Source organism: Juglans regia, chromosome 14, assembly GCF_001411555.2.
Source record: "Juglans regia cultivar Chandler chromosome 14, Walnut 2.0, whole genome shotgun sequence".
Taxonomy (NCBI): domain Eukaryota; kingdom Viridiplantae; phylum Streptophyta; class Magnoliopsida; order Fagales; family Juglandaceae; genus Juglans; species Juglans regia.
Window position 1 is genome coordinate 23,320,393 of NC_049914.1, and position 16,484 is coordinate 23,336,876.

General features: G+C 36.2%; 2 protein-coding genes across 2 annotated transcripts; both read left to right on the forward strand.

Annotated features, from left to right (window-relative positions):
- The first annotated feature begins 4,337 nt into the window (after positions 1-4,337).
- LOC109000620 (4-diphosphocytidyl-2-C-methyl-D-erythritol kinase, chloroplastic) lies at positions 4,338-13,552 on the forward strand. The gene is made up of 11 exons (XM_018977571.2): positions 4,338-4,803; positions 4,916-5,011; positions 5,099-5,167; positions 5,382-5,486; positions 5,567-5,623; positions 5,751-5,951; positions 6,534-6,626; positions 6,752-6,851; positions 7,112-7,211; positions 10,772-10,857; positions 12,840-13,552. The coding sequence occupies exons 1-11, from the start codon at positions 4,624-4,626 to the stop codon at positions 12,938-12,940; spliced, it is 1,188 nt and encodes a 395-aa protein (XP_018833116.2). The 5' UTR covers positions 4,338-4,623; the 3' UTR covers positions 12,941-13,552.
- A 394-nt stretch (positions 13,553-13,946) lies between these two features.
- On the forward strand, positions 13,947-16,132 carry LOC109000619 (protein WHAT'S THIS FACTOR 1 homolog, chloroplastic). Its single transcript, XM_018977570.2, has one exon. The coding sequence runs from the start codon at positions 14,564-14,566 to the stop codon at positions 15,941-15,943; it is 1,380 nt and encodes a 459-aa protein (XP_018833115.2). The 5' UTR covers positions 13,947-14,563; the 3' UTR covers positions 15,944-16,132.
- The last annotated feature ends 352 nt before the right edge of the window (positions 16,133-16,484 follow it).

Sequence of the window (16,484 nt, forward strand, 5' to 3'; positions counted from 1 at the left end):
TGAATTTTTTTTTTAGTCTATCTTTTTTTTATCTTACCCGTAACTTTGATTCAATATTTAAATAAATGGAAATTATACTTGGTTCACCTATGATTTAAGTGTTAGTTATCAGCTTTTTATCTATATAATGTCTACTCTTATTTACTTTTAATTCACAAGGTAACGTATTATTATTGTGAGAAGATTGTGATTGGGAGATTTGTTTTCTTTTTTTTTTTTTAAATCAAAACCTTCATTTTCATTAAAAGAATTAGCAGCACATTGTTTCTTCAAATGAATACAATGCAACTAAGACCCTCTTCTAACCAAACTAAGGGCCTGTTTGGAGATGCGGTAGGAGTTTTAAAAAATGCTTAAATAGTTTGAAAAACTCTTTAATAGAAAAATTAGATTATTTGGGTATTATATATTAAATCACTTTTAATCACAAATAAGTAAAAAATATGTTTGAGAAAAAGCATCATTTTAGTGATTTTTCTCAAATGTGTTTTTTGGGATAATACAGAACATAATTCAAATTTTAAAAAGACTTCCAATGGACGAAAATACCCATACAATTTTTAGATAATTACAACTTTCAAACTTTCAAAAATATTGTCATAATTTTTAAAAATTTAAATAATCGTACTTTCTACATCAGAAAGCACTTTTTAAATTTGTTTCCAAACAAACGTAACATGTTTGAAAGTGCTTTAAATATATAGCTACCAAATAATAAATAACTTTTTAATAGTAGAACTTATTAATTAAGTTATAAGTCCTAAAATTATAAACTATATTTCACACCGCAATCTCAAACATGCACCAACTTTCATTTACAAGAGAGGGCTAACTTTGTCATTTGATGTACAACCCGGTTACCTTCTCTTGAGACATGTTGAATCCTCCAACTTCCTCTGCCTTGAGATGTAGCTTTAATATCCTCTATGATCTGTCCATACCAAGAGAAATCAAATCACTTTCTTGGACTTCTTTAATGATTGTAAGAACATATCCTTCAAAATTGCATTTCCAATTCCTATTTCTAGGCAAAATTCGAGAACTCTCTCTAAGGCTAGAGCTTCAGCCACAAGAGGGTCATTTACAAAGGTTTTTGGCATACATAATGAGGTTATCAAGTCCCCTTCCCATTTTCAGATCACCACTACAACTCCCATCTTGGAATTACTCACCTCTAGTGCAGCATCCCGATTAACTTTGTAAGAATTATAATCTGGTTTTCTCCACCTTGTGGATGTAATGATAGAATGTGTTGTTATTATATGGTATTCACTTTTCTCTTGTGCTTGTTGAAAGATATCAAATTCTTCATTTGCTCCTTGTAAAACAGATCTTGGACTGTCGAATTTCCCGTCAAAAATAAAATTGTTCCTTCTAAACTAGATTTTCCTCAACACACAAGCAAATGCCTCTAGCTCCTTTTTGTGTAATCTTATGACCATGTTCTTCCATAGCTTGTAAAAGCTAATATTTGTACATTGCCACTTTTGTAAACTTCTCAATGAATTTTCCCATACATCTTGAGTAGCAGCACAACTCCACACAGCATGACAGCTTGTCTCCACCACAAGCTCACAAATTGGACAAAGGTCATTATCTGTGATTTTTCTTTTGAAAAGATTACTTTTAGTGGGAAGCACTTCACTAATTGTTTTCCATAGTAACACTTTAACAGAATTTAGAACTTTCAACTCCCAAATTTTCTTCCATCCTAAGGAAACAATATTTGATTGCTCACCTTTCCTTTCTTTTTTCAACTGAACTGCCAAGTGATATGCTGTTTTTATAGAAAACATTCCAGACTTGCTAAGACCCCAAATGATTCTGTCTTCAGATCCTCTTTCACTAATTGGTAGGTGCTTGATTACAACAACCTCTTTTGCACACATCACTTCATCTAAAAGAATAGAGTTCCAGCCTCCCTTTTTATCAATTAGCTCTTTCACCTTGGCTTCACTTGAGACAGTCTTCACTTGTGATTGAACCATATGTGTTGTAGAAGTTGGTAGCCACTTATCACCCTATATTTTGATCTTCTCCCCATTCCTCACTCTCCATCACATACCTTCTCTAATTAAGTACCCAGAACCCAGATACTTCTCCACACTTGTGAGGAACCACTGCCAGCTTTGGCACCCAATACATCCCCTTGTCTAAAATATTTTTCTTTTAGGATCTTAGCTTCTAGAGAATTAGGGTTTATTAATAGTCTCCAAAACTGCATTGCCAACATAACTTGATTAAGCCCTGGTTTGGATTCAAGAGTGAGATGGTTTCATCTCATCTCACTCTGTATAGAAAAACTAACTCTCATCCAAATGGTCAAACTCTGAAATTTCAAAATGGTTTATGATGTCTTTACAACACGACAAACTTTCAAATTAGCAGCTTTTCATAATGCCAATGGAAAATGAGAAAACGTTCAGCTTTTTTCAAATTAGCAACACGACAAACTCCGCCTTCAGCTTTCCAGTGAGTGAACTGGAGAAAACGTGATTTTTATAATAATAAAATTATAAAATAAAGTGATTTTATAAATATCAAAATAATTATTTAAGAATATTGTAAATAAAATATATTTTTATTTGATATATTTTTATAAAATTTGATTTTATAAAAATATTTTCCTCTTATAATATTATTTTAAAAATATTATAAAAAATAAAAACTAGATAGGTAATTTATAAATTATTATTACTTACTTATAATTATATTTCTAAATAAAACAAATCATTACGAATACTATGCAATCATTTGTAGGACCCCCATCTATCTCCTTTCAAATAACTTAAAACCATTTCATCTCACTTCTAATCCAAATACACAAAATTTTTAAAAATCATCTCAACTCACAAATCTTACTACTATTCATAAATTATCTCAACTCATTTCATCTTATCTCACTATCCAAACCGGGCCTAAAACACTCTACATCTCTAAAATCCAACCCTCTATGGCTCTTTGAAATCCCTACTTTACTCCACTTCTTCCAATAGATCTTCCTTGTCCGATCCATATGTCCACACCAAAAACGAGCCATCATGTTTGATATCTCGTTACACAATTGTTTAGGTAACTGAAAAACACTCATAACATATGTAGGAATAATTTGTAAAACAACTTTTATTTGTTGAGACACATGATTAACACATAATTTAGTTGTCAAAAAAGGAAAGAAAATTAAAAGGAAACACCTAGTATATTAAATAAATTATATTAGTTTACTTTTAGATCCAAAACCACGTGATTAAAATTTTTCATTTAAAAAACCACTTTTTCGTTCTATACTAATATATATGATTCAAATATACTTAAATCGGATCAATGTTATGAAAGTTATTGTCTGAATTTAAATGTCTTAAATGAAAAGGAGAAAAACTTATCAAATAAATTATATAATATTTATATGAGAAATGCTACTCCCACTTAATTCTTCTACAATAATTTATACGTCTTTGAAAAAAACCAGTGTGAAGGAGCAAGACAAAGATCAAATATCTTTGACTTGAAGACAAATACCCCACCATCAATGAACGAAATTAAAAGATGGGTTCAGTTAAGACTAACATACCAATTTCAAAAAATAAAAATAAAAATTTGATTTCGAGCCTTAGTTACATGCCAAGCTATATCAAAACCCTATCACTTGCCTCGAAATGTAAACAAAATTAAAAACAAAAAAAAAAGAACAATCGAAAGAAAATAATAGTAATATAATTTCGGTCACTGTCATGGGAGAGTGAGGGAGGCGGGAGAGGAGCCGAAAATAGACTCTGCCGCACGACTTTAAGAATGGTGCCTTGATTTTTAGATAGGGTGACTGATTTTATGAAGAACTGAAGGAGGAGGAATGTGGTGCCTTGGCTTGGCTTTGCTTTGCTTTAAGAATGGTGCCTTGGTTTTCAGAATAGTGCCTTACATATTGAAAAACAGAGGGAGGGGAGGAATGAGGGTGATGTTTGGGAGCTTTAGGTTAAGTTTAGACAGGATGATAGGATTAGGAAGAGGAAAATTATTTTTATCAGTTATTATTTATCATTTCATACTTCACATCTTAAAAATATCTCATATTTTATAAAAAAAAATTATAGATTTAGAATATAATAGTGATTGATGAGTAAAATTTATATAAAAAGAAAGGGTGCTCGCTTCTTTCTTTTGTTTGTCTCTTTCCTTTTCAATTTTTTTTTTTTAAATATATGGCTCTCAGGTCGCTTCTGCCACGTCATTTGGTAAAATTATTCGGTGGAAATATTCGGTGGCCGTAACAATGTCCTGTTGAAAGGATTATATGTATCAATTTTCTTTTCAGAACAGACAGTATCACATGATTCAGATTCACGTCATTTAAAGCGCAGTCTCAATAGAGTCAATAGGATAGCTGAAGCCCAATTCAGCCCCAAAATGCTTTTATAGAAGAGCCAGCCATCACCACGGAGACTGAGGGGGTGAAGTGGATCAAGAAAGAATAGAAAAATCAGTTACTACGAAAGAGATTGATTCCATTTCTTATTCAAATTGAATACTTTATATAGGTACTGACATCTATCAGCAAATTTGCTCGAGCTTTTCCGTGCACTTAAATTGGGACTGCAAATAGAGTTGCCTCACCTGCCCCCATTCATGGCTTCCACTCATTTCCTCGGTGGTCCCCATGTCTTCCTCCCTTCTTACAATTCCTTTAGAAAGAGCCATCAATCTTCATTTGGGCCATATGGGTCCTCTTCTCTTCACTCAAATTCTCAGTTACAAAGGGTTAGAGCCATGGTTTCTGATTCAAACACTACCAGAAGACAACTAGAGGTTGCTCTTTGACCCTCTTCTTATCATGCTTTCGGTTCTAGTTTCTGTATTTTCTCTGCTTGTTGAATTTTTGAGGTTTTTTAATTTGGAGTTGGTTGGTGGGAATAATTAGATAGTCTATAGTCCTGAAGAAAGGTTAAACAAGTTGGCGGATGAAGTGGACAGGGATGCTCCCCTGTCAAGGATGACTCTGTTCTCACCTTGCAAGGTAATCACATTTTATTGCTTTGAGTTGACGTTTGTATCATTTTGGCTTCTCAATTATATGTTGAATTTGGTAGCCTATGTGGTACAGGTTAATGTTTTTCTTAGAATAACAAACAAGAGGGAAGATGGTTTTCATGATTTGGCATCACTATTTCATGTAAGTTTAGTGTAGTTGGATTTTTTCTTCTTAAGTGTCAAAGTTTATTCAAGTTAAAACTATTGGATGATTGAATGCTATCTCCAGATAATACTATGTTTATTTTACATTCAAGTTATGCTGCAAACTAATGTGTATGGGTTCACTTGAGGTTGTTACAGCTTTATCTTCTGGTATTCCACTAAAGTCATATCTTTGTTCCCTTTTCGCCCAGGTTATAAGTCTGGGGGATATAATTAAGTTCTCTTTATCTCCATCAAAAAGTAAAGATCGTTTGTCAGCTAATGTGTCTGGGGTTCCCCTTGATGAAAGAAATTTGGTGAGGCATAAACGTACTGTTTTTCTTGTAAGATTCTCTTGTTCTAAATCTTATGAATATTGGAAACCTTCTTTTCACAGATTATAAAGGCGCTTAACCTTTACAGGAAGAAGACCGGCAGTGAAAACTTCTTTTGGGTGTGAAATGTTTTCGGTGATTTTATTTTTTTGGCTATGTATCTGAATAATTTCCAAATATTACAGACATGATACTAGTAAATGAAGTTGAATAATTTCAACTTTCCAATTCAAAAATTGTGGGCAGATTCATCTTGACAAAAGAGTGCCTACTGGGGCGGGACTTGGTGGTGGAAGTAGCAATGCTGCTACTGCACTGTGGGCAGCAAATCAGTTTAATGGTTGTCTTGCAACTGAGAAGGAACTCCAAGAATGGTCAAGTGAGATTGGTTCCGATGTTCCCTTCTTTTTCTCTCAGGGAGCAGCCTATTGTACTGGTCGAGGCGAGGTATATCTTTGTTTTACAAAAGTTCATTTTGCAGTTCAGGGATCAGTTATTTTTTATTTCTTATTCCTATCAAGTTCTGTGAGCACTTTTTGTCTTCAAGTCGATTGTAGATAGAGGACTGGTGGTATTACCATAACTTTATCCTGTTTGATACCAGACAGTTACAAGTTCTTTTGATGCATGATGAGCGCATGTCCTTATATCGAATAGTTATTAAAGGCAGATTTTGGCATTGTGAGAACCTTTCTTGATACTTAATATTGTTCTTGTTGGTCACAGTATTATACTCTTGCTATGTATGCATTGATCTTTAAGTACCAGTGATGGTCAGGTCATTTTGTCATGTACAGAAATGAAAAGTTGACTTTTATTTTTCCAACAAATGAGCCTGGATACCTTCAGTTATTTGTCTGGCATTTGCACAACAATGTACCCTCTGATATCAATCCTTTCCCCCAATCACATGCACACCAACACATAGAAAAGAAACTGAAAGTGGTATATTTTAGTCCTGGAATTGCTTGGATATGAAGTTCATAGTCTGCTAGAGTTCCCACAAGAGTTTTGCTCTGACTTTTCCAGGTTGTTCAGAATATACCACCACCAGTACCTTTGGACATTCCAATGGTTCTCATAAAACCCCATCAGGCATGTTCTACAGCTGAAGTTTACAAGGTAGTGCAGATTTGGAGATAATCATCAATTTTTTTTTTTTTTTTTTGCGCTTGTTTTATACAGTTGATTTTTTTCTGAGAAAAGCATTGATTTTTCTTTTCTGAGAAAACCATGATTGTTCTCAGCGCCTTCGGTTGGATCAAACCAGTAAGGTTGATCCTTTAACATTGCTGGAGAAGATCTCAATGAATGGAATATCTCAGAATGCTTGCATAAATGATTTGGGTATGTTTGACCTTCTTATATTTTCTCTCCTTTTTTCCTTTGTTTTGTTTTCCTTTATATTTTCTTTGTAATTTATTCAAATTTCCCTTCTTTTCTCATTTGGGTAAGTTCAGGTTAGGCTTCTAATTTGGCTCGGTTTAGGGACCATTTATGTGCGCACATATCCTAGACATTTGGAATCGATCCCGGTAGTATAGGGTTGTTTTCTTTAGATATTCTTTGGTTGTTTTTGTTTTTGTTTAATAAGTATTTCTTTGCAGAACTTCCTGCATTTGAGGTTCTGCCATCTCTAAGAAGATTAAAACAGCGTGTATGTGCAGCTAGTCGTGGACAATATGATGCTATTTTTATGTCTGGGAGGTTGGTACAAGTATTTAAATCTTCATTTCCACTTTGGCATTTAGCCCAAGTTCAAGAATATATGTATATGTATATGTATATGTATATGTATATTTATATATGTATGTATTGTGTGTGTCTGTGTTTGACATAAATTTGTTCTGTTTGTACTTAAATAAGATTGATATTCAGATAAATTAGATATATTATGGGTGTGGCACTGAAGTCAATATGCTCCTTTTATTTTTAATCCTGACACTGTCATTTGCTTGATTGTACAAAATCATGGAAAGCTTGTACAAACCTGAGATTACCTTGAATAGGTTCCCCCATCATCCATAGAGGCATGACTCTTTCAAGGCATAATCCTCATGCCATAAAATCAAGCCAAAAGCTCACCTACTCACCCCAACCACAAAACTGAAACAACCTGCGAACTCCTCCAAAGTTGCCTGAAATTCTCCAGAGACATCTCTGGGTACCTCAAATCAATTCCTTTGTCAACTGGCCCCAAGCTTCCCAATATTTAGAGGCTAAATTTTCTCGAAAGGTGAATCTCCACCTCCTCTCTGAAATGCCATAACCATTTTTCCAGAAAATCTTTGGTCAAAGTACTTAATTTTGTCTCCCCCAAAATCCTCATTCTAGAAAGGAGAGTGCACTAAAATCTAGTCTTCAAGATTAAAATTGAATTCATCAACTATCCCACCCCATAAATTACTACACTGAAACTTCACCAATCTGTTCACAACGAGTGGAGATATAAATTTGGCACGCCGGCAGACTGGATAAAGAATAATTTGGCACACTGGCAGACTGGAGAAAATACTCTTTAAGAGTAAGCCTACCATCCTTTGACAAGTACAACTTATTACACCCCATTAAAGGTGATCCATTTTCTCCATAATTGGATTCCACAACACACTTGTTTTATGAAGATGCCAAAGTCATACCAGCATATTGTGTAGGTGGAGAACATGCTTAACAACATAAAACACCCACCGGCACCAAAACATATTCACACTGGAATATTCTCACTCTTGCCAAGGTCACTTTCAAGCTAGATACTACCTCAAAACAGATGTAGTGTAGAGGAGATGTTCTAGGTTAGCATCACTAAAATTTATTCCACCATCCTCAAAAAGTAGATGAGAGATAAAAGTTATCCATCCCTAAACTGAAAAACCAGATTAAAAAGATTACCCTCAACTACTCTAGAAAGTGTTCACTGAGAGTTTCCATTACAAGAATAGACAATCATGGAGATAATGTATCCCCTTTCCTCAATCCCTTAGAGCTGTTGGAAAAAGGGGAAAAAGAAAAGAAACAGAGCCCGCACTTTATTGATGGGGGACATTTTTATCCCTTGTTGACCAAGCAAGGTTGCACTGAGATTGAGAACACCAACGGAACACTCTCTTACCCCCACTGACCAGCTAGTGTGTTCTAGTATTAACCAAAAATGAAACTACACTGCCACAATGCGTGAAATAATACAACTACATCTTCTTTGAAACCCATTTATATCCAATAAATAAATTGGGCATTCCCAATTTACTTCCCAAAGTACTACTTTTGAGCCAACAATCCTAACACTCATTCTCAACAAGAACTAAATCCAAGATCTATCTCCCTTCCACAAAAGCATTCAGAGAATGTGAAATAGATTTTTCCAACACTACCTCCAATATACTTGCAAAAATCTTCACCTGTAATTTACAAATGTGCACTACTAAAGTACTGTGCGACAAGAAATCTTGCTTCCCCAGGACAGTTAAGAGTTACTGTTGCCATTTACTGAGTCTCAAAGAGCACTTTTTGTCCGTCTTGGAGAATGGAAGCTGGACCAAAAGTCTGTAATATTGTTAATCGAGCATTGCTAGGCAAACGGTTATGCTCATTTGCAACAAAGAGAGGCATGTGGCAATTGCTGGTGGAAATTATGTATGAGTATGGGAGTGGATGGTGCCCAATGTGGTTAATGGGACATTTGGAGTGGGTGTATGGAAAAACATTTGTTAAGAATTGGGAGAATTCTCTAGGTCAGCTAGATATGAGTTAGGCAACGGGTCTAGAATTCATTTCTGGCATGATTTATGGTGTGGAGATCAAACCTTAAAAGAAATCTACCCAGAACTATTCTGAGTATCTTCTTGTAGGGAGTTGTTAGCTGTTAGTGGCTTATATGTACCAGGTCAATAATGGCCGTCAACATTGGCGTGTAACCTTTACCAGACCAGTAACAGGATTGGGAAGTGGAAGCGGTATTTTTCACTTCTCGACTTCCTGTATTCATTCAGAGTGAAGAAAAACTGCAAGGATCAATCAGGTTGGATTCATTCAAAAACAAGTTTGAGGTTAGATTTTTGTGGCAGATATTGCATGCCACGGATGAGCGTTCTTTTCCTTTAAAAAGCATTTGGTGGAATTAGTCCCCCTCTAGGGTGGCTTTCTCTGTATGGACGGTAGCCCATGTAACATCTTGACAATGGAAAACTTAAGGAAGAGGCGTCTTATGGGTCATAGATTGGTGTTCCATGTCCAAGAACAGTGGGGAATCTATCAACCATCAATTGCTTCATGGTAATGTAGCTAGGGCTTTGTGGGCATTGGATTTTCACCTCCTAGAGATTTATGGGTGATGCACCAAGGGTGGTGGAGTTATTGGCAGTTTGGGGAGGTAGGCGGGGAGGCAATTATGTATGGAAGATGGCTCCGATAAGCTTAACAGAGTGTATTTGGAATAAACACAATGCTTGCAACTTGGAAGACACTGAGAGAACACTACCAGGGCTAAACATCTTTATGCTCAAATCTTTGTAGGAATGGTTTCTAATCTATGTATACTTCCAATGTAATTGGGTAGCACCCCTTAGCTCTTTTAATGAAATTCATATCATTACTCATATATATAAAAAAAAAAAAAAAAAACACTTCTTAGGCACCAACATAATAAGGGAAGCATTTAGAGACTTCTCAAGCCTGTGGTTATCATGAAATTCTATAAATAAAGCCATAACATCTCCCGGCAGAACCGTCCAACATCGTTTGCAAAAGGCGATGGTGAGCCCCCATCTATATTTGAGCTCTATCCCTCTCTTTTCCCTGCATACTTTAGCACTTACTTCCTTCTCAAAAAATATTTCCAGTGATAATGTTTCTCTTCTCTATAGATAGAGGTTATGATTCAGTTTTCTAGCGAACAGAGCCAGGAAGCCCATAGAAATCATAATCATTCCCCCAATTCTGGTTTTTCCAAATGGCAAAGTGAGCTATTCACTGAATATGCCTTTACATTTCGGTCATTCTGCACCAGTCAAACAATTGGAAAAATAGAAATAAAGTCAGTTATTTCAGTTAAATTGTATTAATAATCAGTTGTAGCATTGGATTATCTATAAAAAATTCTTAATTTATTTACTATGTTTGTGCTTGCTTCTATGGATATGCACCTGACGCAATGAAAGAAGATAACCATCTCAATTATTTTAAGTCTTCTATATAACAGATGTTGACATGCAGTTTTTCATCTTCTTTATCATCATAATCACATTTTAATATTCTCAATGTATTTGATGCAGTGGAAGCACCATTGTTGGAATTGGTTCCCCAGATCCTCCACAATTTATATATGATGATGAGGAATACCGCGATGTGTTTTTGTCAGGTAAGTCTCAGATAGTTATGCCTCATTGCTCATCATTTATTTGTCTCATTCATGTCTTTGAAGTCCTAAGCCAATTCCTAACATTAATGAAACAAGTAGAAATGTTCATCTCAAAATCCTTGGGAACGTACTAATTATAGGATTCCTCTTAGATGGTTGAGTTGGGCTGAATTATTTCTGCTGTCCCTGGCATGAAATAGGGTAGATTTTAGGATACAATGCGCTAAATCCCTTGTGATTTGATGGCTATCTATTGAGAACCGGGGGTTTTCTGTATTTTCTAATTACACCCTTGTGTTTCCCCATTGCTCTGATTTGGTCTTTCCATCCACTTTTCATTTAAATAGATCTTTAAGTAAGATGTGAATGCTTTATTAACGTATACTGTCATGAAAGGTGACAAAAAGTTGTAAACATTTTATATTTTATATCCTCTTGGTATATTTTACTCTAGATTTTATTTAAAATCCAGTGAGATATGAGTTTGTTTAGTATACTTCCTGTGTACTAGGTACATGCCTCTTTCATTCACATCAATAAAGTTTATCTCTTACTTATCAAAAAAAAGATATGAGTTTGTTTATCCCAAGATCTCCATTATGTATGTGTTTCGAACCAAAATGGAAACTTCCAATTGGTGATGTACTGATCCAGATTATAAGTTATAACTATGGATGCGACCAATCTCTTCTTTCTTTTTTTCTATAGGAGGGTACCCCATTATTTTTATTAATACCCTCACTTACGGCGAATGAATACTATGGTTACATTTGGTGGCAACAAGATAATAATAAAGAAGAGAAGAAAAGAAAACAAGGTGAAAAAAATTCAAACACTGTCCAACTAAACTAAAAAACAAGAATAGCTGCAACTTATGTACAACCTCTTACATATAACAACTAAAGACAGTAAACCAATTTCACCTCTCATCTGCAGCATGGTGATGGAACCCTGTACAATCCACAGCCAACAACTCCCTAACCTCTCTTGGAACAGACTTTTAGGTAAAGTATTCACGAGAGACCCCTTTTGCTCCTTCCTTAGCCAACCAGTCAGCAACTTAGTTAGCCTCTCTGAAGGTATGAACCAAGTAGACATCAAGAGAATGAACATCTGTAAGATTCTGGCCCAAAAATCCCTTACTGACCAAGGCACCCCCAACACATCCTTTCATCCAACTTATCACCAGCTGCAAGTCTGATTCCTAAGTGCAACATATCCCTACTATGATTAGTAAAAGAAAATTTTCTCGTCAATTTTCTGTTCCCTTTTCTTTATTGTGTGCGTGCGCGCATCCATGTACCTGTCCATTGTCATTCTTTGCACGCACTCAAGTGAATATGCATCTATTATTCCCCATGGATATCTTCATACACATTTTGTTTGGAGTCATAAATTATTGTGGTTTTTCAATCCTATTTGCATGTGGTGATATTTTGCAAGACTTCCTTGTTAGAATATTTCCACACCTCGGAAGAAGAAAGATACGAAAGGTTTTTCTGCATAGACCTTTGGTGAAGTATCTTTCGTTACTAAAAACTAACAGTATATACTACGTATAAAAAAATATATTTTTTATTCATCATAAATTAGTTTGTATTCACGTTGCATGTTATATATGCTCTTGAAACCTAAATATCATGGCTATAGTTAGATGTGTGCTGGGGTTAGCAATATTTTGCCATAGACTTGGATCCCTGCTATTGCAATATTTTAAGAGGTGTTATTTTATTTCTCAAGGAAAGATGTTAAGGGGAAATGTATTGTTTTCCTTTTAGGTTTAATATATGTGCAATGTTCAATAACTTTGACAAACACCTTAAGGCTTAGATACTATATCTAATTTCCAATTTTTTTTTGTGTTAAAATGATTTTATTCCTAACAAAATGAACCAATAGACTACTACTTTCCCTTCCTTCCAGTTATCTATAAGTTTGCTTAAGATGATGATATCTTACCATGAATTATTTTTTAAATGCAGAGGCCAACTTTCTCATTCGCGAAGTAAATCAATGGTACAGAGAACCTGCTTCAACAAGTGCTAGTACTTCAGCATCCGATTTTTCCGAGTCTAATGAGTAATCACCCCCTATTAAGATAAAATAGTTTTATCATTTTAGGATGACAAACCTTGATTTGTGTTTCCTACGTCCTGATGTGATGCATACCGAAGATCTGTACACATGGCAGCAGAAAATTCAAGTAATAATAAAAATAAGCACTTTCTGTTTAGGAGAGACCATACTTGGGAGGTGAAAAGATGCCAAACCCACTTTTTGATCATCGAGTGTTCCTTAGAAGTCAAGGAATGGCTTCACAACAAAATGATGAGGAAACTGCATCTTGAAATTGTCATGCTTGACTCTGTTGTTGCTCCCCTTCCTCCCATTTAGAAACTAGTGATGAACCCTTATCCCTGGGTTTCCATTGGATTTCCTTCAAGTTATGCTAGGGAGTGCCCATGCTATATCGAGAGAAACTCCTTATGGTGTTCACAGTCTCTGCAATAGTATGAAGCCTTGCTCTTATATCTTTGATGTGGGGGAGAGCACAGATATAGATATCACTTTTCGATAAGGGTGAAACCACGAGTTTTTTTTTTTTGTTAAAAGTTCATCTCTAATCAGAGCCCCAACAGTACTTGTATTAATGCATGATTTTAGAATAGAATGGAGTCTTGCACCATTCATATTCCGAGAGTGACTGATAATTTTCTAGGAGAAGTGTTAGGTTCATAAAAAAAGATAAAATCTCACAAACTAACGTAGTTTAGTCAAATTCGAGTTCAACTTGATTCATTTATTAAATGAGTTGTTGTGAATATAAACTTATTGTCGATTATTAAATAATACAACTTGTATATAGTTTGTTCACTCGTAAAAATTCAAATAATTTTATATTGATTATTTTTTTTATAGTTTTATCTCTCTATTTATAATAAGAATATTTTTAATATTTAAAGAGAATAGAGAATTAAACTCTTACAAAGATATTAGCAAAAAATCAGAATTTTACTCTTACAAAGTTGTAAAATTTAATATATATATATATATATATAATTTATTTCATAAAAATAGAGCAACTCGTAAATAAATTTTCAGTTAAACGCAACCAACTCTACTAACTAGAAAATGACTATTTACAGCCCTGCGGCCTGCAACCCCTTCGCCACTCTGTATCTCTCTCTCTCTCCCGCTATGTGTAGATCGCCGCTGCCTCCTACAGTCCTACCACCGCACGCCCCCTAATCTCACTTGTCACAGACTCACACTCCCTCTCTCCCTACTTCCTCTGCTGCTGCTTCCTTTCTCTTCCCATTTTTCTTAGTTCTACGCCTTTTACTAAGGCCTTTCAATCTCTCCAGCACAGGAACCATTTCGGACGAGGAGCACCCACTTCGTCCAAGTCCGGCGTCGCAGCTTCCAAAACCTATCCCTTCCCAGGCATTTACCATTCATAGGAACGGCCATTATCATCAAGTGCAGCCCTTGCAAGGTGTCCTTTTTTTCTATATCTTCATCCGTCATCCCACAAGGGAAGGTCTTCATGCGTTTTACTGGAATTCCTCCGCTTCCTGTAAACGATCATTTACTATTTCACACGATTCTAGTTTTGGCTGGCATTTTCACAAACATCTGGAGGGATACCGCATTTTCGCTATCCTTTCACTACTCAACTGCTTAAGGTGCAACATTTGACACGTTGATGGCCACCACAAGAATTGTTAAACTCGCTTCAGTTTTTTTGGATGAATTGCCTGCGCATTTGTCGTGGAGAGTCATCAATTGTTGGTCCAAGAATCAGTATCGATTTATGACCAGCAGTAAGCGTGTCCAAGACCGAAGCAAGAACAAACGTGTGCACGACCTGGAAATCGTAACCGAGAAGTGGAAGATAGCCAACAAGGTCCTCTTCTTAATGGAGATTCTAAAGAAAGAGCCTGAGATGATCATTCCCATCCGATCACTGGACCAGTACCGCAGGCAGATCAACCTCCCAAAGCCCCACAAGATCTCAGACTTCATTCGCAAATCCCCGAAACTCTTCGAAGCCTACAAGGATCGAAACGGCGTGGTATGGTGCGGAATGACCAAGCGAGCCGAGGACCTGGTGGAAGAGGAGGAGAGGATAATCGATGAGCACCAAGACAAGGCGGCGGAGCATGTGACGAGGTTTCTAATGATGTCGGTGGATAAACGGCTTCGTTTGGATAAAATTGCTCATTTTAGACGAGACTTTGGCTTGCCAATTGATTTTCGGACCACCTGGGTGCACAAATATCCTCAGTACTTCAAGGTGGTTAAATGCAACGACGATGAGATTGAGCATTTGGAACTTGTTTCTTGGAACCCAGCTTGGGCTGTTACGGAGTTGGAGAAGAAGGCAATGGGGATGAGTGAAGTTAACAACTATGCTCAAACCCCTGGATTACTTTCGCTTCCATTTCCTTTGAAGTTCCCTCCCAATTACAAGAAAGTGTATAGATATGGAGGAAAGATTGATCACTTTCAAAAGAGGTCTTATCTGTCCCCATACGCCGATGCCCGGGAACTCAAACCCGGATCACTAGAGTTTGATAAGAGGGCGGTAGCCATTATGCATGAGCTGCTTAGCTTTACCGTTGAAAAGAGATTGGTGACTGATCATCTTACGCATTTTCGCCAGGAGCTTGTGATGCCCCAGAAGTTGATGAGACTTCTTTTGAAGCATTTTGGGATTTTCTATGTCTCGGAGAGGGGGAAGAGGTTCAGTGTCTTCTTGAAGGAGGCGTTTGAAGGCTCGGAGCTCATCGAGAAAGGGCCATTTGTGCTTTGGAAGGAAAAGGTCCTGGGTCTTGCTGGTTACAGAGGAAAGAAGAAGAAGATTCAAACGGCAAGTGACATGTCAGACATGGGAGATGATGATTACGATGATGATGGCGGCTTGTTTGATAACGATTCTGAGAATGAAAACATTGAAATACAGCTTGAACTAGAAGAAGATAATAGCATTGGGAGATGGGAGGAGGATGCTTTTCTAAGAGACAACGATCACGATGAGATGGAGATTGGAGATGTTGGCTGTGCATACGAGGAGGATGCTTGAGGTCAATATACTTTTTTGTTCACAATTTCTTTAAGACAAAAGAAACTCACATCTTTGTTTAATAGAGTAGATTATTAAATAAATGCACTGTCTCTGCATTCGATTATGAGGTAGATGATGGTGAAAGAGTAGCAGTTTAGTTGAAAACAGGTTTTGATGAAAATGAAAAGTTGAAGCTCGTCCATTGATTTATCAGTCTTCAAAGCATAAATCATTTTGTTCTCTTCCATAAAACTTCAAAATGATGCGACGAAACTGTTCTATACATGCAATCCCACCATCGACGACGTTTAGGTGATCAGTGGTTTCAGTTAAGAAATTCATATCATTTGTATTTTCTAAAATTCAACTTTGATTTGTGAGCTTAGAAGCATGGAAATCCATTCGGTTTTCTAGTGATTGATCAGGACGACGGAACCATACATAAAAAGCTTCATTCTTTTAAGGTTTTGTCGTGGCTCAATCACACAAGGTTAACTGCATGCATACCAGTGCCCAACCTCTCTCTCTCTCTCGGATGCTGCTGTTTTTGTTTTTCAAG

Excerpts from the sequence above, each read along its gene's own strand:
- LOC109000620 (XM_018977571.2), top strand. The coding sequence starts at position 4,624 with ATGGCTTCCACTCATTTCCTCGGTGGTCCCCATGTCTTCCTCCCTTCT. Across the intron at positions 4,804-4,915 it reads CTACCAGAAGACAACTAGAG|ATAGTCTATAGTCCTGAAGA; the intron begins GTTGCTCTTTGA and ends GGGAATAATTAG. Across the intron at positions 7,212-10,771 it reads GCTATTTTTATGTCTGGGAG|TGGAAGCACCATTGTTGGAA; the intron begins GTTGGTACAAGT and ends TATTTGATGCAG.
- LOC109000619 (XM_018977570.2), top strand. The coding sequence starts at position 14,564 with ATGGCCACCACAAGAATTGTTAAACTCGCTTCAGTTTTTTTGGATGAA.